General features: G+C 39.2%; 2 protein-coding genes across 3 annotated transcripts in view; one reads left to right on the top strand and one right to left on the bottom strand.

The window, feature by feature from the left end:
- Positions 1-20,439, top strand: part of AFF4 (AF4/FMR2 family member 4) — an 88,776-nt gene extending 68,337 nt beyond the window's left edge. Inside the window, exons 12-21 of the mRNA XM_025387565.1 lie at positions 2,368-2,456; positions 3,083-3,320; positions 6,635-6,729; positions 7,654-7,717; positions 7,834-7,970; positions 8,224-8,295; positions 9,406-9,499; positions 10,700-10,743; positions 12,311-12,531; positions 14,663-20,439. Of these exons, the coding sequence (XP_025243350.1) occupies positions 2,368-2,456; positions 3,083-3,320; positions 6,635-6,729; positions 7,654-7,717; positions 7,834-7,970; positions 8,224-8,295; positions 9,406-9,499; positions 10,700-10,743; positions 12,311-12,531; positions 14,663-14,790 (1,182 nt within the window). The 3' untranslated portion in view covers positions 14,791-20,439. The remainder of the gene's footprint in view (positions 1-2,367; positions 2,457-3,082; positions 3,321-6,634; positions 6,730-7,653; positions 7,718-7,833; positions 7,971-8,223; positions 8,296-9,405; positions 9,500-10,699; positions 10,744-12,310; positions 12,532-14,662) is intronic.
- A 683-nt stretch (positions 20,440-21,122) lies between these two features.
- LEAP2 (liver enriched antimicrobial peptide 2) lies at positions 21,123-22,130 on the bottom strand. 2 transcript variants are annotated; one of them, XM_025387567.1, is made up of 3 exons: positions 22,055-22,130; positions 21,728-21,867; positions 21,134-21,411 (listed from the first exon to the last, which is right to left on the bottom strand). In XM_025387567.1, the coding sequence occupies exons 1-3, from the start codon at positions 22,109-22,111 to the stop codon at positions 21,375-21,377; spliced, it is 234 nt and encodes a 77-aa protein (XP_025243352.1). In that variant the 5' UTR covers positions 22,112-22,130; the 3' UTR covers positions 21,134-21,374. The 2 variants fall into 2 exon arrangements, with proteins under 2 accessions (XP_025243351.1, XP_025243352.1); XM_025387566.1 differs by having other exon boundaries at positions 21,123-21,867; positions 22,055-22,124.
- Positions 22,131-26,013: the final 3,883 nt, after the last annotated feature.

The following is a 26,013-nucleotide window of genomic DNA, read 5'->3' as shown; positions in this document are numbered from 1 at the left end:
TAGAAGTTAAGTTTGAGTAGCTGAACAGATAAGTACCAGAATGGCCTTACCAAGTAAACTTGGAACACAAACACCACTCCAGTTGACGTGAGAATCACATATATTACAGGGAGAGTAGAGCACTTTCTTAAAATGGCGTGAGATATTTTCCTCTCTCCTTTTCATAAAACCACAGTGCCATGTGCAGATGATATATATTCAGACAAATTAGAATAATACCTCACTTCTTTTTTGAATCTTTAAAAATTGAAATTGTCCACATTATTTGAATTTTTAGAAAACCAATGCTTACTGCTCTCCTTACTATAGCTAATGAGTTTCCATTATCATTGTACAGGGATGTTTTGCTGAACTAGTAAGCTGTTTAGGGCCACTGGCCCCTGTAGCCCACAGCCTTAGATTGCTAGACTTGGCTGTGGAATTTAATTCATAGAATTATGTGGAATAAGAGCTTGTGTATGATGGACTCTGCTCTTTAGGAACCTAGGATTTTTTTTATGGAATTTAAAAAGAATGATCCTTTTGTGCTTAAAAAGTATTACTTTTGTTGTAACATTTTATTTTATTTTTCTTACTTTTAGAGACAGGGTGTTGCTCTGTCACCTAGGCTGGAGTGCCATGGTATTCATAGCTCACTGTAACCTCAAACTCCTGGGTTCAAGTGATCCTCCCTCCTCAGCCTCCCGAGTAGCTAGGACTACGGGCATGCCACCCCACACCTGGCTAATTTTTTATAGAGATGGTGTCTTTCTGTGTTGCCCAAACTGGTCTCAAACTCCTGGAATCAAGCAGTCCTCCCACTCAGCCTCCCAAAGCACTGGCGTTACAGGTGTCAGCCACCACACCTGGCCCTTTTATAAGATATTCAAGCATTTAAAATATAAAGTGTCAAGGGCAATACCTGGAGATAAAGCAGGTAGTACTAAGAGAAGACCCAGTTAAGGGTAGTAAAGGATGTAGATTTCTTTTTCTCATGTTTTCATTTGTCTGTCTTTAATCATTTGTATAGGGGAACAGATTCTTTTGTTATGGTAGAATATTTGCATTCTTGTGCCCTGATATTTGAAACAAAAGGAAAACTTAGATTCACTTAGAAAAGTAACATTGGCAGTGGATGGGCCCACCACTTGTGTTTTCCATCAAAAAGTTTTTTCAGTCACTAGGTTGGGCTGTAATCAAAAGTAGGGACGACAAAAATTGTTGGCAAAGTTGTGAAAAAGTTGGAACTTTGATACGGTCCTGATGAAAATGGAAATGATACCACTGCTTTGGAACATAGTTTGGTAGTTACTGAAAAAGTTAAACATAGAATTACCTTTTGACCTGCAATTGTACTCCTAGGTATATATCCAAGAGAAATGAAAACATATGTCCACACAAAAACTTGTACTTGAATGTTCATAGTAGCATTATTCATATTAGCCAAAAAGTGGAAACAACCCATATGGCCATCACCTGATGAATGACTAAACAAAATGAATAAATTCTATGCAGTGAGTACTGTTCAGCCATAAATGAGAATGCCATACTGATCCATGCTGCAACATGGATGAACCTTAAAAATGTTACACTAAATGAAAGGAGCCACAAAGACCACATATATTGAATTATACCATTTTCCTGAAATGTCTAGAATAGGCAAATCTATAAAGATGAAGTGTGATTGTCAGTGTCTGGGGGAGGAAGAGATGGGTATGGAGTGTGTTTTCAGGATAACGAACATATTTTAAAATTCATTAAGCCGGCTGCAGTGGCTCAAACCTGTAATCCCAGCACTTTGGGAGGCCGAGATGGGCGGATAATGAGGTCAGGAGATTGAGACCATCCTGGCTAACGCGATGAAACCCCATCTCTACTGAAAATACAAAAAATTAGCCAGGAGGCTGAGGCAGGAGAATCACTTGAACCCAGGAGGTAGAGGTTGCAGTAAGCTGAGATCATGCCACTGCACTCCAGCCTGGGTGACAGATAAATAAATAAATAAAATTAAAATTCATTGTGGTGATGGTTGTACAACTCTGAATATACCAAATGTTATGGAATTGTGTACTTCTGAAGAGTGAATTTCATGTTATGTAAATTATATCTTAATTATAATTTCACAGATACCACCCCTCAAATCATTACATTGAAAAGATGCCATCTTAGAGACTGTAGGAAATCTGTTTCAGTCTTTGGGTTCTGTGTATCTAAAATAGGAGACCTCAGCCTTAAAACCTAATCTTTTTGAATATTATTTAAATGAATTATTGTACTTCTCTTTTATCTTTCTGATGCTTAATCAGGGATAAACTCTGTGGGTAGCTAGTGCTGGAAGCTGAAGTTAGTTGAATAAAGATCAGACCACGGTTTCTATTTTTCATCTAGAATGAAGATGATAGCCGAGCCAGCGAGAGCAAGAAACCCAAAACAGAGGACAAGAATTCAGCAGGCCATAAGCCATCCAGCAACAGAGAGTACGTCCCCAAAACATGTTGCATGCTAATGTTGTTAATATATGTGTATCATTTGATACTGGGTACTTTCTAACATGCTCTGAGTGTTCGTTTTAGTAAGCGAGTGTTATATAAATGCACACACATAACATATGCCAAATAGTGGGAGCGTTCGCTTTTAGCTAATAGGGATGGAAGACATTTAAAATTTAATTAATTCTTCCTTTCTTCATTTTTTATTGGGGTAGGGGTGAGTATCAGGGGAGAATTAAAGTAAAGGTATGCCACTTTCTGGTTAGATGGCAAACTTACGTTTAATTTCCAAGAGACTGGTTGCCAACTTAAAAGTGGTAATCTCTTCATTCACTATTCATCATTTTGTTCATTCATTCAGCCAATATTTATTGAGTACTACTGAGTGGTAGGTCATGTTTTTGGCCCTGGATATACAACCACAGGAATAAAAACAGAAAAGATGCCTACCCTCACGGAATTTACAGTCTTATTTTGTTTTATAGAAATCATGTGTCCTAGTAATCAAATGGGGAAAAACAGATTTGTCTTGAAAGCAGACAAAGAGAAATGGAAAAATCAACTACCCCTGTATTACTTTGTGGAGAAATGAGGGCATTCGTTTGGTTTGGCAGGTCATCTAAGCAGAGTGCTGCAAAAGAAAAGGATTTGTTGCCTTCTCCTGCTGGGCCTGTTCCTTCAAAAGATCCAAAAACAGAGCATGGCTCTCGGAAGAGGACTATTAGTCAGTCTTCTTCCTTAAAGTCAAGCAGTAACAGCAAGGAGACTAGTGGCAGCAGCAGAAACAGTTCCTCTACATCCAAGCAGAAGAAGACCGAAGGGAAGACTTCCAGTAGTTCCAAGGAGGTTAAGGTAAAGTGTTGGGGGCCTGGGGCTTTTGAAAATCACTCAACTTGCCATATGACTTTTCCAGGGTGACACTGTGCTTTGAAATTATTGTAACATATTAATAAATACATAGGCCTATGCCTTTTACCCTCTATATGTAATAATCTTGATAAATGAATACAGTGATGTAAGACTGTGAAGGCAGTAAGTCAGCTGGTCCATTGAAATAAAAACTCCTGGGTACAGTGGCTCATACCTGTAGTCCCAGCTATTTGGGAGGCTAAAATGGAAGGATCACTTGAGGAATTTGAGTCCAACCTGGGCAACGTGTTGAGACCCTGTCTATAAAAGAGCTTTAGAATTAAAAAAAAAAAAAAAAAAGATAGAAACCAGTAATTGGAAAAGTTAGTTATGGAAGTTTTTAAAATAAGAACTAAATGGTTTTAGTTGCTAGGACTGAGTTCTTGTATATTGTTTGAAATAGGCTTTGAGTTTCTCAGAGTTACACTTTACAAACTAGTTATGTTACGTAAAGTGACAAAGCAATCATTTGGCTTTGATTCATGAAATAGAAAAAGAAATCTTTAGCTAAGTTAGCACTGAAATTATTTCTAATTATTCTTCCTAGGATACTCACAATGTAGGGGGGAGTATTCTTCACATTTATAGATGGAGATTTGGATCAAAGGAGTTTGTTCAAGGCTGTACTTTAATAGTCTCTCACCCTCAATTTGTTTACCAGGTCGTTTGCTTTCTAAACTGTTCTGATCAGAAGCAAATTTACTCAAATCAGAAAATACCTATTATTTAGTAAGCAAAGGTTTGAGAATTGAAAAATAAGACTCCTTAAAGCTCTTATATTTATTAACTGTGGTAAAATTAAAAAATTTTTAATTGAGATTATTTTAATTAACAACTTCTTAAATTTAAATACACAGAAAGCTTTTTCTCTAGCTGAACAGCCTCCTTCTGTAGTAGTTTAGTGTTAGCACAAGGTGCTTAGGACCTTGACTCTTACATTGGTCAGCTTTATTGGTCCAGTTTTCCATCTGCCTGCTGATGTTTTTTTCTCCATTTCCCATCCTTTAACTGTAGGATTTGAGGCCTCTGTGCTTGCTTCTTGAAACCTGCTTTGCTTTTTTTTTTACTTTTGAATAAGTGAGCTCTCCTCTTTTGGATTCTGCTATCTCATAGGTAAAAATCACTGTGTATGCTTCTATCACACATAAGAAGGGAGTTTCTTCAAGAAGTTTGTCAGCTTCTTGAAAGCAGAGATTTGTGTCTTGTTTTGTGTTTTATCCGGTGCTTAACTTGCTGGGTAATGAGGAAATATTTGTTAGATCAAATGTAGTCATTTGGTACTCTATTGTTTCCAACAAAATATAGAATAGGGCCTTACCACTTTGATTTCAATAGCTCTTGACACTTAACAGTTATTGAAGTTAATATTTGTTAGTCTTGACCATTCCCAAGTTAGGCAGTGACATTTGAATTTTTTAGATAACAATCTAATTTAATTAGGAAATATGCTATTTTTAATACTATCAATCAAAGAAAAAAATTAGAGGCCGGGCGTGGTGGCTCAAGCCTGTAATCCCAGCACTTTGGGAGGCTGAGACGGGCGGATCATGAGGTCAGGAGATCGAGACCATCCTGGCTAACCAGTGAAACCCCGTCTCTACTAAAAATACAAAAAATTAGCCGGGCGTGGTGGTGGGCACCTGTAGTCCCAGCTACTTGGGAGGCTGAGGCAGGAGAATGGCGTGAACCCAGGAGGCGGAGCTTGCAGTGAGCCGAGATCGCGCCACTGCACTCCAGCCTGGGCGACAAAGCGAGACTCCATCTCAAAAAAAAAAAAAAAAAAGAAAAAGAAAAAGAAAAAATTAGATCTGGAAAACCAACATTACACATAGTTTTTATATAAGAAAACTGTGTTTAAATATTTGGAAACATTTTCAGAAATCCTCTGAAAAGCATATCTGAATGTAGGTCCTTATGGGTCTATTTATAAAACATAGAGGCGGCCAGGCATGGTGGCTCACGGCCTATTATTCCAACACTTTGGGAGGCTGGCTGGAGGATTGCTTGAGCCCAGGAGGTTGAAGCCACAGTGAGCCATGATTGCGCTACTGCACTCCAGCCTAGGCAACAGAGTGAGATGCTGTCTCAAACAAATAAATAAATAAAACAGAGGGAAAGCTATCCTAGTAATGTTACAGTACAACATAATATTCAGAAAGCCATTTCAAAGTACAATTATATATTTAAAAATTTTATATTTTATATAAATATAAAACATTGTATAATATTGGGTAAATTGTTAGGTAAAGTAAAATTATGTATTATTGGGTTTTCTAATGTTGAAACATCCATGCATTCCTGGAATAAATTCCACTTGTTTATGGTGTTTTATTATGGAAAAATGTATATTCGTTTTATTTATTAAATTCCACTTGTTTATGGTGTTTTATTATGGAAAAATGTATATTCCTTATTAAAGACAGGGCTGGATGGGAGGCAGTTGAGAGAGAGTCATAGCTCTTTCATAAAGGGCTATATTGATAGGAGGCAGAAACATATAGTCAGGTGCAGTTGTACATGCCTACGGTCCCAGCTACTCAGGAGGCTGAGGCGGGAGAATCACTTGAGCCTAGGAGTTTAAGATCAACCTGGGCAACATAGCAAGACTTCATCTCTTAAAATAAAAAAAAGACATGTGGATGAGAGGCAGAGTAAAGTTTAAGAAAGTAACTTGGCTTTTGAAGTCTGGCAATTCTGAATTTAAAACTCAAATTCCAGGAATGCCACTTAAAACCTGTTTGAACTTAGGCAAGTTACTCAACCTCCTTGAGACTGCTTTTTCATTTTATCTTAATAGCAGTACTTATTTCATAGGTTTGTTAAAGGATTAACAATAATGCTAAGTACTTAGTTAACTTAGTGCCTGCTAAGTTGTAAGCACATAATAAACATTAGATGCTGTTAATATTATTGCTGTTTTCATTGACCAGTAACTACCAATAAATTTGCTGTAAGTAGTGCTGCCATTTTCATACTAGGCTTTTGTCTTCCTTATGTTTTAATGACTGCCTTGGCCAGTGCTTGGCATGTAGTAGACCCTTATATAAATATTAGAATGAATATTTCAGTTATATAAAATGGACCCATTTTTTTTTTTTAATTTACATTATGAAGTTTATAAAAGTTTTGTAACAAGGAAATTCATTATGAAAGGCAATGAAATTTCGTTTTTTTTTACCAGTGGCTGAAGAAATGCTATTAGTTTCATTTTTAATCTCCTTACAGTTTTCATTGTAGTTATATATTTTTTTGGTCAGGAAAAGGCTCCAAGTAGCTCCTCTAATTGTCCTCCATCTGCACCAACTCTTGATTCTTCTAAGCCTCGGAGAACAAAGCTTGTCTTTGATGACAGGTGAGATAATATGATTTTTTATATGTGTATTTAAGAAATGATTCCAGTCAGCATGTAAGAAACTCATTTTAATTTCTATCATTGGCCGGGCACGGTGGCTCACGCTTGTAATCCCAGCACTTTGGGAGGCCCAGGCAGGCGGATCACGAGGTCAGGAGTTTGAGACCAGCCTGACCAACATGGAGAAACCCTGTCTGTACTAAAAATACAAAAATTAGCTGGGTGTGGTGGTGCGCCCCTGTAATCGCAGCTATTCAGGAGGCTGAGGCAGGAGAATTGCTTGAACCTGGGAGGCAGAGGTTGCAGTGAGCCGAGATCGCGCCACTGCACTCCTGCCTGGGCGACAGAGTGAGACTCCGTCTCAAAAAAAAAAAAAAATCAATCTATCATTGATCAGAAGGATGTATACTTATGTATGATCTGCAGAATATTCAGGTTTCAATTTGAACAGTACCCACTAGTCCAAGTACTGATCCTTTAGCTTAACTCCATGACTCCCATGGGGGATGTGAATGATCTGCCTTCCAGTAGAAGAATCTTACTACTGCTGATATCACTGTTAAAATGGAGGGTTTCTTAGATGAGGAAGAGCAATATTGTTTTTTCCTCTATTTTAATAAAAAGGTTGTTTCTCCTACTCTCATTTTATTTATGCTTAATCTCTCAGTCAACTTGAGTAACTTAGTATTTGATACTAGGGAGCTTGATTTCTATTTTCCTAATTAGATTTGCCATGAGTTGGTCAAAACAACTTATGCTTTTAACCTGATACAAACATTTGTCAGAAAATATTGAAACAAATACTTAGTAATAGCTCATTTTCTTTGTTTGAGGACATAAAAACTGAGGGATACTAGATACTGAAATGAACTCGTATTATGAAAATATTTACTATTCTATTTATGATGAAAATTTACCTTGCAGAAATTATTCAGCAGACCATTATTTACAAGAAGCAAAAAAGCTAAAGCACAATGCAGATGCATTGGTATGTAAATATTCTCCTTACACTTATATATTTAATCAAATTAACTTAAGTAATCTTTTGATGTTTGTAGCCATAGTAGATCACTACTCATTACTTGCATTCTCTCCTTTCTTCAGTCTGATAGGTTTGAGAAAGCTGTATACTATCTTGATGCTGTGGTATCTTTCATTGAATGTGGGAATGCATTAGAGAAAAATGCTCAGGAATCCAAATCCCCATTCCCTATGTATTCAGAGACAGTGGATCTCATCAAGTAAGTGGAAAAACTTGGCAGATCATTGGCAATAACATTATTTCTCTGGTCCATCTAGGAAGGGGCTGATATATAGTAAACGGAAGAGGGTGTATAATCCTTTAATGTCCTTAGATAAAGGAGAAGTAGATACTTCAATGAGTATTTTTGCTTTTATTTAGGTTTGAAATTCTAATGTTTTAAGGACAAGTGAAATCATAAGATCAAGGTGAAGTATTCTGTTTGTCATTTGTTTGTTATTGTAACTCAACAGATACACTATGAAGCTAAAGAATTACTTGGCACCAGATGCTACAGCTGCAGATAAACGACTCACAGTACTTTGGTGAGTTTTCTGTGTTCTAGCCTCTGCTAGATGACAGGAAGTTCTATAATAAATAGTGCTGTGTGTGCTCTTCTGAATGTTTTCCTTGAATCAGCCTTCCATAATCGTGTCTTAAATCTGTTCTTGACGGGTCAAGCAGGAAGTAACTCAGAATTCCTACTGAAAAGTTTGAGTTGTCAGTCGCTGATCCATTTCCTTCTTGATGAAAGCCTTGGCTTTGTGGGACTGATGGTAGAAACGTCCATGGTCTTGAATAATCACTTTTCCACACTCTTCTTTTGGTACCCTCTCTCTCCATTCACCCATGCTTTTCCTTAGGGAGCAAGCATCTAGTTTGCTCAGAATAAAGGATGTGACTTGTTTGCTTCATCCCAGTGAGATATTATCAGTTCGATTGTTATAGGTCTTTACCTGGCACTGTATTTAACACTGGGAATGCAGCTAAGAAGAAAACTAACACAGCCCTGTTCATCATGGAGTATAGTCTAGTGTGAGAAGACAGAAATCAAACAAATCATCATACAGGTCCATATGAATTAAGTGTTTTGAAAGAAAAGTATATGTAACTGTAACAGTAGAGGGTAGGGAGACCTACTCTATTTAGAGGGAACAACATGTACAAGGGCTGGATGGTGGAAAGGAATGGGAAACTTTCAAGGAACTAAAAGAAGACCAGCGAGAATTGGGTGTGACTGGAGAGATAGGCAGGGATGATCCTGCAGGGTCTTTGTAAGCTATGTTTTGGTTTGTAATATTTGTAGTTGAGTTTCTTAGTTTTTGTTTTTTAATTTTAGATTATTTACACTTTGGTTTGGAAATTCTACCCCTTCGTAATTTTTAAAACTTCATGACACATTGGTGTCCTATGGATAAGGTTTGGATTTTGGAATGTCAGCAAATAATGAGAGGCTAGTCCTAGGCTTCTTAGCCATCTTCCCCTCTGTAGGACGTGTACCACAATAAGAACACATCTGTTGGTTTTGCCTAAGGGTTAATGTTGTGGCCTATGCCATGGTCACATGAGCCAGTCTCCTGCACAATGCAAAGACTGTGCAGATCTGGCCACAGTTTGCTGTCCTGGTAAATAAGCTGCCCTTTTCCATTGGCTAGCCTGCGATGCGAGTCTTTGCTGTACCTGAGGCTTTTCAAACTGAAGAAAGAAAATGCTTTGAAGTACTCAAAGACACTGACAGAGCACCTGAAGGTAAGCATACAGAAGCACAAGGTCCGTTTCCTAGGAGACAAAATTTGCAGTCTCCCATCCCCACCCCAGAACTGCCCTCATGTTTATGCAAACACACCAGGGGAGGAGCTACTGTTTGGGACCTTTCAAATAAGTTGGAGGTTTCTTCAAGTTTTTTAATGTACGTGTATCTGATGGTAGAACTCTGGTAGCCATGTGCAGTGGCTGTATTTACTTTTTAAATGATAATTTGTTTTCGGCCAGGTGAGGTGGCTCACACCTGTAATCCCAGCACTTTGGGAGGCCGAGGCAGGTAGATCACGAGGTCAAGAGATCGAGACCATCCTGGCCAACATGGTGAAACCCCATCTCTACTAAATATATAAAAATTAGCCGGGCGTGGTGCCACACACCTGTAGTCCCAGCTACTTGGGAGGCTGAGGCAGGAGAACTGCTTGAACCCCGGAGGCGGAGGCGGCAGTGAGCCGAGATCAGGCCACTGCACTCCAGCCTGGTGACAGAGAGAGACTCTGTCTCAAAAAAAAAAAAAAAATCTTTTGTTTTCATGCCATCCTTTTCCGACTACTATCTTAGTTGCCTAAAAGGTTTTCCTGTGTTTCTTCAGGCCAGCACCACATAAGTCCTGCTAAAATCTGCCTCTGATTCTGACTTGGAACCCTTCGGTAGTTGCCTGCTAGGTCAAGTTTAAACTCCTTACCCTGGCCCCAAGGGCTCTCTCTCTTGTTCCTTGTCTAAACCTCTGCTTTAGGCAAACTGCATGGGGCCACATACATTGTCTTTTCTGCAGCCTTTGTGCGTAGTATGATTCATCTCTCCCCTCTCTCCACCCACCCACCCACCCCCTTTTTTAAGAGAGAGTTTTAAAAAAAAAAAACGATCATGGCTCACTGCAGCTACTCTCAGGTAGCTGGGAGTAGCTGGGACTTATCCCCCTTCCCTTTATCCATGTGTTACTCATTCTTTCCTTGCCTTTTCTGTGAAGTCTTCCAGAACACCCCAGCTCTCACCTAATAATTTCTTTCTGTTGTACTTTTACACACACACACACACGCACACACACACACACACGTTTTGGTGTCTTAAATATTTAAAGCTGCTTGCTTGCGATCAGCTCTGACCCAGTGCTTTTAAATATATTTAGAACTTTATAAAGTAGTGGTGGTTTTTGTTGTTGTTAAGTACATTTTATTTTTTCCACAGAATTCTTATAATAATTCTCAAGCACCATCGCCTGGTTTGGGAAGGTAGGTAAAATTTTATTATGTAAAATATTATTTGTGACAATAAAAGTGAAATGAGTATGGTCCAATTTCCAAAAATGGAAAGATGACTACTTTTTAAATAAGTAAAACAGTCTCTGATAAAATATTTTTAGAAGTTATAATTTTTTCTCCATTTTTTATGAATTGAAAATATAAGTGAACATAATCATAAAGATCATAGATATGAGACATTTTACCTGTTAAGAAATCTGAGTTTTTACTAGCACTCAACCCTTTTCACAGTTTGATTTCCATAGTTACTTGGACTTATCACAGCAGGCTTATCTTTAGTCAAATCTTGGCACTGCCAGAATTTAGTAACAGTGACATGATTGTGATTTCTCCTCCATCTCCATGTCACTCTCATCCCACTGATCTCCCAAAGGATGAAAAACACCATGGAACCTTTTTAATTTTATCTGTTCAGTTATTATGTTTATAAGAATTGATGTTCTTTGTCCTGCATGTATTTTTTTACATAAGTTTATAATGTTAAAAGTGCAGATAAAAATACAAACAAGCTGGGCATGGTGGCTCACGCCTGTAATCCCAGCACTTTGAGAGGCCGAGGTGGGCAGATCACAAGGTCAGGAGTTAAAGACCAGCCTGGCCAACATGGTGAAACCCCATCTGTACTAAAAAATACAAAAATTAGCCGGGTGTGGTGTTGTGCACACCTGTAATCCTAGCTACTCCGGAGGCTGAGGCAGGTGAATCATTGGAACCAGGGAGGTGGAGGTTGCACTAAGTCGAGATCGTGCCACTGCACTCCAGGTTGGGTGACAGAGCAAGAGTGTCTCCCCCCCAAAAAAAAAAAAAAAAATATATATATATATATGCACACACACATATACACATACACACACACAAACACACAAATTTATTTTTCTTCCAACTTTTGATTTTTCCTTTCTTTTAGTGTGTGATCACAGTCTTGAACATTTCACAAATTTTAGAACTCCTGAAATGAACCTGCCAGATTTCAACATACATGTTTTCTAAGACATGTTTAATTGGCAGGAAGCTTGGGGTGATTACAGTTGCTTGAGAGAGCTGTACCTCTGTCAGCTCTGAGTAATTTGGTTAAACTAGGAAAGTGTCAGAAATTATGGAGTTCAATAAAAGATGTTCCCATCTTCTACCACAGTTTTTTAGGTTAAATGTGAATTCCACCAAACTTTCTACAAAACAGTATGAAAAATATGTAATTATATGCCTGAATAGATGGAAAGTGTTGAGCAGAGAGTGAGGGGATCTGGCTTTTAAGTCTTTGAACTGTCACTAACAAGGTGCATGACTTCTTCAGTTATTGTCCATCTCTTGTTTTGTTGTCATTCATTAAAACAAAGGGTATAGATTCTAAGATAATAAGGTTATGAATTACAAGATTATAGTACTTATTTAGAAGAAATTGTAGTTGTCTGCAAACCCATCTAGTTTAAGAGAATCTTTACATTTTAAATGCTTTCATGAAGAAAGAGCTAGTAGTACTTGATTTTATAATGCTCACCATGTCCATATGAACAAGCTTCCTATTTCTGTTGTGTAGCAAAGCTGTGGGGATGCCTTCCCCTGTTTCTCCAAAGCTGTCACCAGGCAATTCAGGAAATTATTCATCTGGGGCCAGTAGTGCTTCTGCAAGTGGCTCTTCAGTGACCATTCCACAGAAGATCCACCAGATGGCAGCCAGCTATGTTCAGGTCACGTCCAACTTCCTCTATGCCACCGAAATTTGGGACCAAGCTGAACAGCTTTCCAAAGAGCAAAAAGGTAGGTAGGTTTCTGGATAAACTTCAAGGGATGGAATTGTTAGAAGGAACTTTTATAATTTAGTTAAGTAAGTATTTAGTCTATATTTAGTTTTATTATTTACTTTAGAGTTAATGATAATCTTTGTTAATAGTCTTCATTGCTTAGCAGTTACACTAAATGAAACTGAATTTGGTCAAAAGATACCTCTCGTGATTCTGGTGACAAAACTAAACTGTAAATAGTTATTGGTCTAAGATGAATGTGCCTCTATTCTGGCACATTAAATGTAGCTCATACCATAAAAGTAATAAAATATATGTTCTACCCTAGGATGATTAATAGTAAATTTGGCAGTAGGCATAGGATTACATCCAAACATCTGTACATCTGAGAAGGTTAATGTATAAGAAAGCATGTTCATACTGGATTTTTAGGTGTATTGGAAGAAACCTATGAAATAAAGGAGACTAGGAAATGAATAGAATTTTTTTTTTTTTTTTAATGAGATGGAGTTTCACTCTTGTTGCCCAGGCTGGAGAGCAGTGGCACAATCTCGACTCAGTGCCACCTTCTGGTTTCAAGCAATTCTCCTGCCTTAGCCTCTTGAGTAGCTGGGATTACAGGTGCCCACCACCACGCCCAGCTAACTTTTGTATTTTTAGTAGAGATGGGGTTTCACCATGTGGACCAGGCTGGTCTCGAACTGCTGACCTCGTGATCTGCCCACCTTGGCCTTCCAAAGTGCTGGGATTACAGGTGTGAGCCACTGCATCCGGCCAGAATTCTTAACATTCTTTAAAATTAGGTTGTTTGAGGCTTTGCCCCTTAAAAGTTTATTATTTCCCAAACCAAAGACATTGAGAATTATAAAGTATTTGAAGACCTTAGTGGAAAGTACTGTATAACCACCATTTTATTTAGTAGATGTTATTAGCAAATATGTGCATGCAGCTTCTCTTCGTTTGCAGAGAAACACTACATTAGCCAATCAAGTGTCATTTTGTCACAGAGTATATTTAAATACAGTATGAACAGGTAATCAGATGAAAATGAAAGATTCCTATCCCTAAAGAGAGGTTATGGTGAGAGAAAGGTAAAAGTGGAATCCCAACTTTTTTTTTTTTTTTTTGAGACAGGGTTTTACTGTCACCCAGGCTGTGGCATAGTCACAGCTCACTGCAGCCTCTACCTCTTGGGCTCAGGTGATCCTCCTGCCTCAGCCTCCTGAGTAGCTGGGACTACAGATGCGTGCCACCACACCCAGCTAATTTTTCTACTTTTTGTAGAGATAAGGTCTTATTACGTTGCTCAGGCTAGGAATCCCAACATTCAACATAAAGCTGTATTTATAAAAACATAATTTGTGGCTGGGCATGGTGGCTCACACCTTGTAATCCCAGCACTTTGGGAAGCCAAGGCGAGTGGATCACCAAAGGTCAGGAGTTCGAGACCAGCCTGGCCAACATGGTGAAACCCCGTCTCTACTTTAAAAAAAAAAACACACACACAAAAAGAAAACCTTTTTTGTATTTTGTATTTGGCAGAGGCGGGAGAATCGCTTGAACCCAGGAGACTGAGGTTGCAGTGAGCCAAGATCACACCACTGCACTCCAGCCTGGGCGACAGGGAGACTCTGTCTAAAAATAAATGAAAATAAAAACATGAGATTTAGTTATCACTTGGTTCATGGCATATGATTGTAGCTGAAAGTTTGATATAATCTTAAGTATCTAACCTCACAGAGGCTGTTACAGGAAACCCGCAAAAAACATCCTCCTTTTTGTATCACTTGCTTCTTATACAAAAGCACAAAATGTTTTGAGTAATCAGTAGCACATTATGGCACTAAGTCTTCATTTTAATAATATTTACTACATAATAGCAATTTATCATTTCCATTCATGGAATCCTGCTTATACATAACACTTAATTTCTGACCATACATTCTGTTTAAAATGTTGCATGACTTAGGGAACAAATATAACTTGAGAGACTGTGGAATGATTTGCTCTAAAACATAGACAGTAAGCATTTTAGTGTAGGAGGAGGTATTTTTTTGAGTTTATGAATGCTGTTTTATAATCTCATAATTTTAAAGCAGTGATTCAAAAGAGTATATATCATTTAATGAATATTTTTGGTTTTCTAGAATTCTTTGCTGAACTGGATAAAGTAATGGGCCCTCTCATCTTTAATGCAAGCATCATGACAGATCTAGTTCGTTATACCCGGCAGGGACTGCACTGGCTTCGCCAGGATGCCAAGTTGGTATCTTGAACTGAACACATTCTCGTTGCCTCTGATTTTCTCCACAACACTGTGTCACATCACGAAGGAAAACTGCCATAACGTACCACCTAGTCGACACTAAGAATGAGGAATAGTTTTCTCCTCGTTGGTTCATGTGTTGTTGTTTTTGATAACCCAAAGCCATCATGTCAGTTGGCCCCTTTAATATTTCCAATGTGAACAGTTATTTAAATGCTTTTAATTCTGCAGCATATTGATAAGATGGTTTCCATGAGCTATGATAAGATTGAAATTCCAGTTGCAATTCATAACTAATGAATTGAAATTTTATTTATTTTAATTTTTTTAAGTTCCCAGATTGGGGCTAGTTTAAGACTTAGTTATTTCTGCCTATAAATTTACTCTGTTGAATATTTAGCATAAATTTAATGTAGACATTTTTATTTATATACTTCGGGAGCTTTATTACCTAATATCTTTTTGTGGTAGCTGTTCTAAGAGTAAGAATTGGTTCATCTAAAATAAGGACATATTCTTTCTACACCTACTACCTGATCTGATATTTGAAATCTTAACTCCAATTTTATTATTGTGGAATTTACAGTTAGTATTAAGGATATTCTTCTACACATGAAAAAATCACTTAAATATGAGAAAATGGCATTCTACATCTATGTACTATGAAATGTGTCTGATTTGGTATGCATTATTTCAAAAACTGTGAATGTGTGTTAATAACACTACAGCAATCACACGGTGACTATAATTTGCATTTAATGCATTACAAAAGATGGAGGGCAAACTTTCTAGAAGAAGCATTTTGTGTTGAAGGGTTTCATAAAAGGACAATCCTGAACGTTACGGATTTTATTAAAACCATATGTTATTTTTTGTTGCTAATCGTTTGACACTTAATCGAAACAGAATAAGTTACTGTGGAAAAAAGGATGATCCAACTCCTGAGGATTGCTGCCTATGTGTCTTTAATTGATTATCTTTGATGGTTACAGTTATTTTTCAGATTTTTTCCCCCTCATACTGGATTGTGATGCTCTGATATGAGCATGCAGTGACTGATACAGAAACAGGCTGGAGCTTTGGTGTGTGCTTTTGCTATACAACTTACAGTTCTAATGCCTGATGTAGAGATGATGAATTTCTCCTTTTTAAACCTATGTTGTGTTTACTGCTTTTGTATTATGAAGGCCCTCTTCAATGATGTGTGTTTCTGATGGAATCAGAAAATTTCACACTAGAAAAGTTTACCTAACTTGATTCAGTGTGAGCTCTCGGGACAGGGAGGGGAGCCAAGGGTAGAGCTTAAGAAGCTGGCTCTGTAAGAGTTGTATATCAAAGTACCTTTTGCTGCAAGGTGCATATAGAAGTCTAAGGTAAGAAATGTACCCTCTATACTTTATTTTTCATGCCCCTATCATGTTTGGTGTGCCTTAAATCTTACCTTTAAATGAAGACTCTATGGATTGTTTACAATTGAAGTTTTACACTAGGACCAGATCGTCCATACATGATTGGTCTTCTACAATAATAATGTTAAATTCTCTTTCATTTTAAATCTTTCTTTAGGGTCATATAAAGATTAGTTCTTTCAGAAAAGCTATTGCTTTGGTACATGACTTAGTCTAACCAATTGGGTAATGCTGCTTTGAAAAATAGTTTGTCCCTCTCCCCATTCCAGAAATGAATCCATCCAGTCAGAAAAAAAGATTATACTACTATTTGTAGATGATTGCTAAGGCTTGAAATAGGAAAGGGGAACGAAGGCATAGAAAAGTTTCAAGTCCAGTAGTGCAGTGAATCCTTTGTGTTTGAGTCTTTTTTACACTTATTTCTGAAGTTAGTGAACTTTCATTGTCCTTGTGGCCTCATATTTATAGAGCTTCTTAACTGTTTTGTACTTCAGATTGTTTTTAGATATCATTGAAGATTGAGATGTACAAATTATGTTGAATTTAACCAGTTTCCCTTGGAGAAATTGCCTCTGATATCTTTCTAACTTAATCTTAGTGTGTTCTAGGAACAGTTTTCCATAAGAGGACAACTTCTCAATGATCATGATAGTTATTTAGTAAGAAATAATGGTTATTAATCAAGTACATGTATGTCTTGTCATTCTCTGATTTCTCTGACTCAGATTCCTTAATTTGCAGTGATGTCTTAGAAATGGAAAGAATATCCTCTGGGCTTTCAGACTTTCAGCAACAACAGCCAATGGGATACCTCTACGTTCTAGTGTGTTCTAGTCTCTTGTATGTCCTGAAAGGCAGCAGGAGCATTTCTGGGGTCACACTGATATTTTGTTAAAGCAGAGTTTCCTGCATGGTTTATGGTGCTGCTCTAATATTTTCTCTTTAAAACTGTGTCAATTTTTGGAGAATGAATTTTTCAACCTTTTCATTGTGGAGGGTTTTTCCTACAAGGTAGTAATGGGCAGTGGATCAAAATCCTATCGTAAATGATTGAATTTTCAATGTCATAGTGTATGGAAATACTACTCCCTTTCCTTCACATCTGTCTTCTTAGATGTTCTGTCTTTGTCATCGTCTGCTCCAGCACATACTTTGGACTCCTTTACAGGTGACCTTCCTCCCTCCCTCCTCAATAGGTGTCCTCAGTGTTTTCTAACCATTTAAAACTGAATTTGACAAGTGGCTAAAAACTTAGTCTGAGACTTGTACTGAATATATGGTTAATTATAGAAACAACAATTTTAACAGTTACTCTGTTGACTGCTCTTTATGACTATACTTGTATGCCAGGAGGCAGCAGCCTATACACCATTAGACTCTTTACAAGCAACCAATGAACCAATTGCAGTGGATGCAGTCGTCACAGTAGTCTTGCCTGTGCTGGACTGGGCTGGGCTGTGGGGAGCATTCCCCTTCAGGGGAGTTTCCACAGTTCAGCCCAGGCTCCAGTCTGGCTAGAGAGCATCCAGCCCATTCCTTGCCTCAGTGCTACCTTTTTCTGAGCAAGTAGCCAAGAAGTGACTTTATACGCAGTGAGTAATTCAGATAAACTTAACAGCTATAGCTGCCGAAGAGTGGAGAATGTTGACCACCATTGATTTAATTCTCTAGCGTAAAAGCAATGGAGAGCAGTGTGTGCGTGAGCCCACAGTCACCTGTGTTTCTGGGAGCTCTCACAGTAGCGGATTCATAGGCACTTGGGCTGTACTTTGAATGACACACTTGTGGCTTTATTAGATTCACTAGTTTTTTAAAAATTGTTGTTTGTTTCTTTTCATTAAAGGTTTAATCAGACAGATCAGACAGCATCATTTTAAACGTTGGTACATTTTTTCATGAATGAACTTGCATTCTGAAGCAAGAGCCTACAAAAGGCACCTGTTATAAATGAAAGTTCTGGCTCTGGAGGCCAGTACTCTGTGGAGTGTCAGAGCAGCCAGTGATTGTTCCAGTCAGTGATGCCTAGTTATATAGAGGAGGGGTACACTGTGCACTCTTCTAGGTGTAAGGGTATGCAACTTTGGATCTTAAAATTATGTACACATACACACTTTATATATATGTATGTATGTATGAAAACATGAAATTAGTTTGTCAAAAATGTGTGTGTTTAGTATTTTAGCTTAGTGCAACTATTTCCACATTATTTATTAAATTGATCTAAGACACTTTCTTGTTGACACCTTGAATATTAATGTTCAAGGGTGCAATGTGTATTCCTTTAGATTGTTAAAGCTTAATTACTATGATTTGTAGTAAATTAACTTTTAAAATGTATTTGAGCCCTTCTGTAGTGTCGTAGGGCTCTTACAGGGTGGGAAAGATTTTAATTTTCCAGTTGCTAATTGAACAGTATGGCCTCATTATATACTTTGATTTATAGGAGTTTGTGTCTGGGTCCCAAGAACATCTACTGGGGGTGACTGTTAGGCAGCTTGTGATGATGTTTTTTAAAAAACCTAAGTAACTTGGGGAGCCAGAGCATTTCAAACCCATATAGACAACTATCATACCTGTATATCCCCTAATACATGGAACATAAATTTCATTTCAGCTTTATGCATTAATGTATTGAAGAGGCAGGCTTTTTTCCAGTAATAATACTGCACATCTAAGGTTGCTATTCAGTAAAATTAATAGAAGAGATAATTATTGAATGCCTTGGAATATGTAGCGATAAGAGGCCAAATTTTTCATGTTTGTGAGCACGTCTTTCAGATACTCACCAATGGAGAAATTCACTTTAGACCTCTAGACCCCAAAACCAAGTTAGCAAGTGACAAAAAGTAAATTATTAATAGTTTGTAAAGTGGATGCTGGTCTTATAAAGCTCCTATTCACATGAACCCGATGGTTAATTAGAACTTGCTGTCTCCAGAAAAGGGAATGGAAAGAATAACTATGTATCTTCTTTTCATGTAATTTGGTCACAGAATAAGGTATTCAAGTTAAGTCTAATCCAAGTCTTAGAGATCTTTAAGTATCCTAAAATAGCAGCCCTAAGTAGTCATCATGTAAAGAAGTTGACTTTCAGGAATGTCAGCATTGACCTCCTCCTTGCCGCTATTACTCAGCTAACCATAACTTGCCATTCTTAAAAATAAAAAAGCTCCCACCCAGAAATTCTAGTAATACTCAGTTTTGACCTCTTAACTGCTTCCACGTGGGATTTCTTTTCAGCTTTTAACCATTGGAATTTTCTACCTGGTATGTTCCTCTCTGGAAAATATCAATTTGGAAATGCTGCCTTTCAAATCAATGCCATGATTTTCCATATTGTTGAGTTTGTTGTTGCTGTTCCAGAAGTGTCCCCATTTTACAACTTTATGCACACACCTGGCAAATCATTAACATGAGCATTCAACAGTGGTGGGGTGGGGGGTGGGGGGCTCACCAACAGAACTGGCCAGCTGACATTGCCTGAAAAGGCACCCTTTGAGGGCCAGTTGTGGGGTTGGTAAGCACAGTTATGAAAATTTCTATCTAGCCTCCGTTTTGAATGGTTTTAAGAAATTTTGTATATGGAGGATGGAAATGCTTATATATTTATTGAAAATCCTTTTATTTGAAATTAAAATTATTTGGTAAATAATTGTTTGATATTTGGGGAGGGTTTTGGAGGGGAGGTAATGTCACTGATAAATTAAAAGCCTGTTGATTTTGCAGAAAGGTACTGTTAGTGACTGATAGGATGCCTTTGTTTTGTACATGAACCAAATCTTTGTTTTATGTTTCTTTTATCCAAAATATTTAGGCATCTGACATTTTCAACCAGAATTTCAATTACATACTGTGATTTTTATTTGTTGCAATACATTAAAATTTCAGAGGTACTTTGGGGCTCAAAAGCTAGGATTTCTAAGTCAGTATGTGCATTTCACATGATAAAGCTGTTAATGGTGAGCAAAGTATTATATACTAACTAGATTTTTCCACATCTGTATAGTATATTATATGTATTTTGTGGTATTGAAAGTATAGAAAGTTTAGAGTGTCAAACATGCGTTTAATGTGTATTTTTAAACAAATTTATGGCAATTAAAATATTTGGAGACAAGGGTATCACATTTCAATTTGTAAAGATCTTTTTAACTTTACTGTGTCATTAAGATGCTTTGTACAATGCCAAACCATAGCTGGAGAAACTAAGTTTAATAAATATCAAATAGATTTTCTGTATTAAAGTTAATGAACACTGTGCTCTTTATATTTCTTCAACTGAGCCCTTTTCATGCAATTCCTGTTTTGTGTCTTAAGGTCCATTACTACTCTTTAAAAGTCTGTTCCCACCAGCTGAGGTTTCATTTTCTGATTACAGAAATTCTGAACTTGCTGGCCATGGGTCCTTGTGCATATGTCAAAATTCACCTTGTCCCAACATAAATCTCTTTTGGTGCTTTTGGTGGCTTGGGCTTTTATTGCTTTATTAAACTAGATCTTTCTTTCTGTTCTACCTTATGTTCAGGCAGTCATAGACAAACCTGGGTGCTTCATTAGATGGCAAGTGCCAAGCTTGACCATTTTTTTTTTTTTTTTTTTTTTTGAGACAGAGTCTTTCTCTTTCTCACCCAGGCTGGAGTGCAGTGGCATGATCTCGGCTCACTGCAGCCTCCGCCTCCCAGGTTCAAGTGATTCTCCTGCCTCAGCCTCCCAAGCTTGACCACCTTTGACACCTCCCTGAAGAGTTATGGAATGAAGGGATCCACAACTTAAGAACTTGCTGAAGTTGATTACGGAGCTGTTGATTATGTAGCTCTCACCACACTTTCCAGATTGAGAAGTTAACACATTATTGGGCAATGCTGTTTTTTTCTTTAGTATACAAAGTGAATCCTTCTTTCCCTCAAAAGCTTGAATTCCAAACTGCTAAAATTTCAATTTGAGACATTTAATAGTATCCATAGAAAAATAAACTCTAAATTGACAAGTTTAGTTATACTTATCCATATATCAACATTCTAAGAAGAAATGGAGACCAATTTAAAGCATACATCTGCCTTTAAATATTAAAAATACAAGATTGCTTCACTTGTGTGTCTCCAGCCAAAATGCAGCTAATCAATATTCCATAGAACGGAGCATTGTCAGAGGTGACTGCTGTCCTTTCTTCCCCTGGTATGTACATCATTCCTGGGCCACACTTAAGGAACAGCGTCTTTTTCTAGGGGAAAAGAAAGGGTAGTTTAAGACTGGGTCTAGGAATGACCAGGGCCACCTATGCTGCATTTCCTTCCTCTTCACTTGATCTATCCAGTTCAGGAAAGACTGAAGAATGGAAAGGCACCACTCTTTCATGGTACCCACATGGAGCTGTTCTTGGCTCCTAACGCCTAATGGATTTTCCATGGAGCTCCCAGTCTCAGCCTAGAACTCCTCCATCCCAGCTTTATTCTTAGGTTCATGTGTCCCCTCGTCACTCCTCTGCCCAGCTTTCCAGGGCTCTCTGGCCCAACCCTACTCCCAGGTTCGTGGAGTACCTGCATAGCCTTGTGATACACTCAGAATCATCCCGGCAGGAGGCTCCAATGGGCCTGAGGGAAACCCCTCTCCAAAATGGGGTCATTCTCCGTGGCCTTCTCTTTGCTGAACTCACTTCTGTTATTGGGGAGCCATCTATCTGTAGGGCAAAGACATTCAGATATGGAAGTGTTGACACCCTGCTGCACACCTTGGAAGAATGATCATTCCCCAGATGCTGTAGACTCAGAAGAACCATTCCTCAGGACTGAGTCTAGCTTTCAAGTTCCACCACCACTATCATCTCCACACTCCACACATACACATATGTATCCTTCCCTCCGTACCTGGCCCAACAGCAAGAGGAAGATCATGAGGACTGCACAAAGTTTGAGGTGCCACATCTTGACGGAGGATGTTGGAGCCTGAAAGCCAGGGACAGTTCCTACTTCCTTTTATAGACTGACATCGACTCTTGCATTGTTACCAGGTGAGATGGGGGCAAAGTTTGTATTTGTAATCAGAATCAATTTAATAAGTTAATATCTACCAGAGGAATGTGCTCAAGGGCCGCCTTTCAGGCACGTTGTATTTACTGATGACCCTCATCTGGACTTTGAGTGATTGTGTTGCTGGCATGGACCCTTTTGCCCATTTTACCAAAAGTCAGCACTGCCCTTCCTTCCCTTTAAAAGCCACGTGAAACCATTGAGGGAGGTCAAGCAACTAGCCACATTGCTATTCCAAAATAGCTCAGTGAGATCACTCCCATAGAATTCCAATAATGAAGTCTTCAGAAATAATGTTGACCCTGTTGGGCCTTGTCTAGGAAAGAAGCACTGATCTATTGTGTACAGGCAATTGGATAAGGCCCTTATCTCCTTTCTGTGGACGGATGCTTCAGCAAGGTCTACAGTTCCCCAGATCCTCCACTTGCTTAGATGGACTATCACCCTAATCTGCACCAGTTCATCTCACTAGTAAAATGAAGACCCAGCTGTGGAAAGTTCAAAGTCTGGCCACCTGCCCTCTCAGGGGAATGGCTGGATGTGAGACTTACTTGGACCACAGGTGATGAATAATTGTAGGTTTCTTTTTGTCTTTAAGCACATGCAGATGAGGAGGTAACAAGATCTCCTAAATTAGAGGGAGAGCTTGTGTAGTGACTGTATTAAGCGCCTTGAATTATGGGCTTTCTTCCCAGTAGTTGAGTGGGGCCTTTCCTTCCGGCAGATTCAGGGCAGCAGGCATAGGGATGAGATATCTCCAAAGCCCAAAGCATCCATCAGTTTAAGTAGGAACTGCTGCAGATTTTTTTTTTTTTTTTTTGAGATGGACTCTTGCACTGTCACCCGGGCTGGAGTGCAGTGATGCGATCTCGGCTCACTGCAAGCTCTGCCTCCCGGATTCACCCCATTCTCCTGCCTCAGCCTCCCGAGTAGCTGGGACTACAGGCGCCCGCCATGACACCTGGCTGATTTTTTGTATTTTTAGTAGAGACGGGCTTTCACCGTTTTAGCCAGGATGGTCCTGATCTCCTGACCTCATGATCCGCCTGCCTCAGCCTCCCAGAGTGCTGGGATTACAGGTGTGAGCCACCGCACCCAGCCCACTGCTGCAGATTTCTAGACCAAGGGAGGACATGTATCTAAACCATGAGTAGTTATGGGTATTAGTGAAATGACATGGGCATTTTAAGTTTGAGGGGAAAGGTGTGAATTCAGAGTAAGGAGATTCATTGAACTTTAGATCTTCCTATGACCTGGGAGGATAATAAGCTTAAGACAAATACAACAAATTCTTTCTGCCAGGCATCACACTGAAAACATAGCTAATACTTCTTCCCAAGGGCCGTCTCATCTTCACACGTTGGGTATTTGGGTAAGAACCTGCTTGTTCCTTTACCCCAGGAAAAAGTGGAGGAGATGCACAACAGCTGAAGGTAGAAAAGGATGGCCACTGACCGGCTTCTTGCCAAGGGAGAAGCAGATGATTTGATGGACCTCAGAACTGGAATTGGGCAGGATGTGACCACAGATCTGACTGTCCTGGTTCTAGTCCTCTCAGAATCAGGGAGGGGGATGCCACTGCATGCACTTTAGGAACATTGAGAAGAGACCTATATACCAACTGACCAGTTGAGACTAGTTATCTGCTCCCTCCCTTCACCCCTGAGCTTGGATACTGGATGATCCCAGACGGGGCCTAACTGGGAACTTTTGTTGGGAGGGGAAGTGGCTAAGTGGTGACCTAGTGAGCATTGGGTAAGAACACAAATGTGATTAGATAAGCAAAGGACTGAACAACGTGATGTCCTAGAGCCAGTTGGGTCTGTGGCCTCAGTGCCAGCCTCCCCTTTACCAGTCTAGAGTGACGTGCCAAATGGGATTTGGAAACTGTTCATCCAAAAGATGAATTCTCCACTTCTCCATTTCTGCCTTCCTGTACTTCTAGCAGGATCAAACTAGCCTGTTGTGTTAATTTGTAAAGCCGATAACACAGTCAGGGAAAGAAAGCTTGAAGCCCTTGCCCCTCTGTGTGTAGGGGGAAAGGACCATTCATCTTCATGAGTGTGACAACACTGCAGAGGACTTTGGTTCAAGCTTCTATGTTGTATGCCAACCTCTCCCCAAAAGAAAAAATCCATTAGTCACTGTTGAAGGAACCACTGTTGGGGAAGGGGAAAGTATTTTAACATATGTCTACGTGAACTCTAGTTGTTTTAGTTAAGTATGGCACAAAAATCAAACTCAAAGCAACATCCGGGCAGCACTTAGCTGAATTGACAGCATTTGTCCACAGATATCCCATACTTGAGAGACTGGGAAGGCCTCTTCTTGAAATTAAAAAAAAAAAAATTCACGGACTCTACAATCAAGTATTTTGCTTAGTGAACTACATGCTCCTTATCCAATAGAAAGGCCTAAGTAGCCTTTAACAGTTTCAGCTATAAGAAGATAGAATGCTTGACTGGTAAGCAGTAGCCTGGGGTCTACAGAGTGCAACTGCCCATAGGCCAGCCCTTCCCCTCTTTGGGCTTTAGTCTCCTATTCTGTCACTTTGGGGGTTCAAATGATTAATTTACAAGAAGAAAATGAGACTGAAGCAGATTTGATAGCCGAGAGCTTGGTAACTCTGGATACAACTCTCAGAGATTTTATGCTTCTGAGGCAAATGCTTAGGATGAAATGGGAGAAAGAAGGTATAGCTACATGAGCAGCTGTTTGAAACACATTCCAGGTCAATCACTGGGAGTTGGCAGTAATTGGAAACTTTTTGCTGTCCCTAAGCAGAAGGTGCCTAATAAAAGATGAAAGACTCTGAAATGGAAAAACTTTACCAGGTAAAATTTCAACAAAAGGTCAAAGTGTATTTGCTTTTTTGCTAGCTGGAACTGGCATAGACTTTTGGGCCTACCCTAGGCCTGCATTTTGAGGACTGTTTGCAAACTAAAAGAGCGAGGGCATTCCTTTCACCAGACTCTGCAGCCCATAGATTAAAAACGCTTGTGGGGGCAGGAGCATGTGGAGAAAGAAAGGTTAAATGGAGCAAGTGGTTGTGCCAGAGTAGCAGGTAAGGGATCCATACCCAGGATTGGAGGCTCCAGATGGGTTACCAGCACTGAAGCCCACAGCAGTTGCCCATCCTTAAAAGGCTTTACTCAGGTCCTCCTCTGAGGACTTACGCAAATAGAATGTCCCCTAAAATGATCCCAGATCATGTATAGGAGCACTGAGCGACTAAAACTCACCACATTCCACACACCCACCACCTCAGCACTCCTGCCACACAGGTGAGATCCATTCCTCCAAGCTTAGAGAGGGAAGCCCTTTGATGAGACACAGGCTTAAAGCAGACTAATTTCATCCAAAGCAGAAACTCAACACATCACAGGGCTTACGGCACAGTCATGTCAGTAGAGCACTCCAGGAATAAAAAGAATAGGCTGAATGCCTGGTTTGGGCTGAGAAAATGGCTTTCAATCTTTTGAGCTGGTCTCTCCAAAGGAGTCAAAGAACCAGGGAGAAATAGTCTAAGTGTAGAACAAGGCGAGCAAGATGGGAGAGGGTGGCCATCTACCCGGCAGCTTGGGGCAAACACCAGAGGCAGAAAGACATTAACGGCCTCTCAAAGCAGTGGTCCTCCCCTGGGCTGTGAACTTTTTGAAGCTATGCACTGTAAGGATGGGTCCACAGTTTTCATCATTCTCAAAGAAGTCTATGACCCAAATACGTTGCAAGACCTGGGAATAAATCTGGACAGAGAAAAATGGGAAAACTGGCCTGTCTTTTGGGGGTGGGGTAGA

This window comes from Theropithecus gelada, chromosome 6 (genome assembly GCF_003255815.1).
Source record: "Theropithecus gelada isolate Dixy chromosome 6, Tgel_1.0, whole genome shotgun sequence".
NCBI lineage: Eukaryota > Metazoa > Chordata > Mammalia > Primates > Cercopithecidae > Theropithecus > Theropithecus gelada.
The sequence above is the reverse complement of the archived record's forward strand: the minus strand, read 5'-3'. Positions and strand labels throughout refer to the sequence as shown.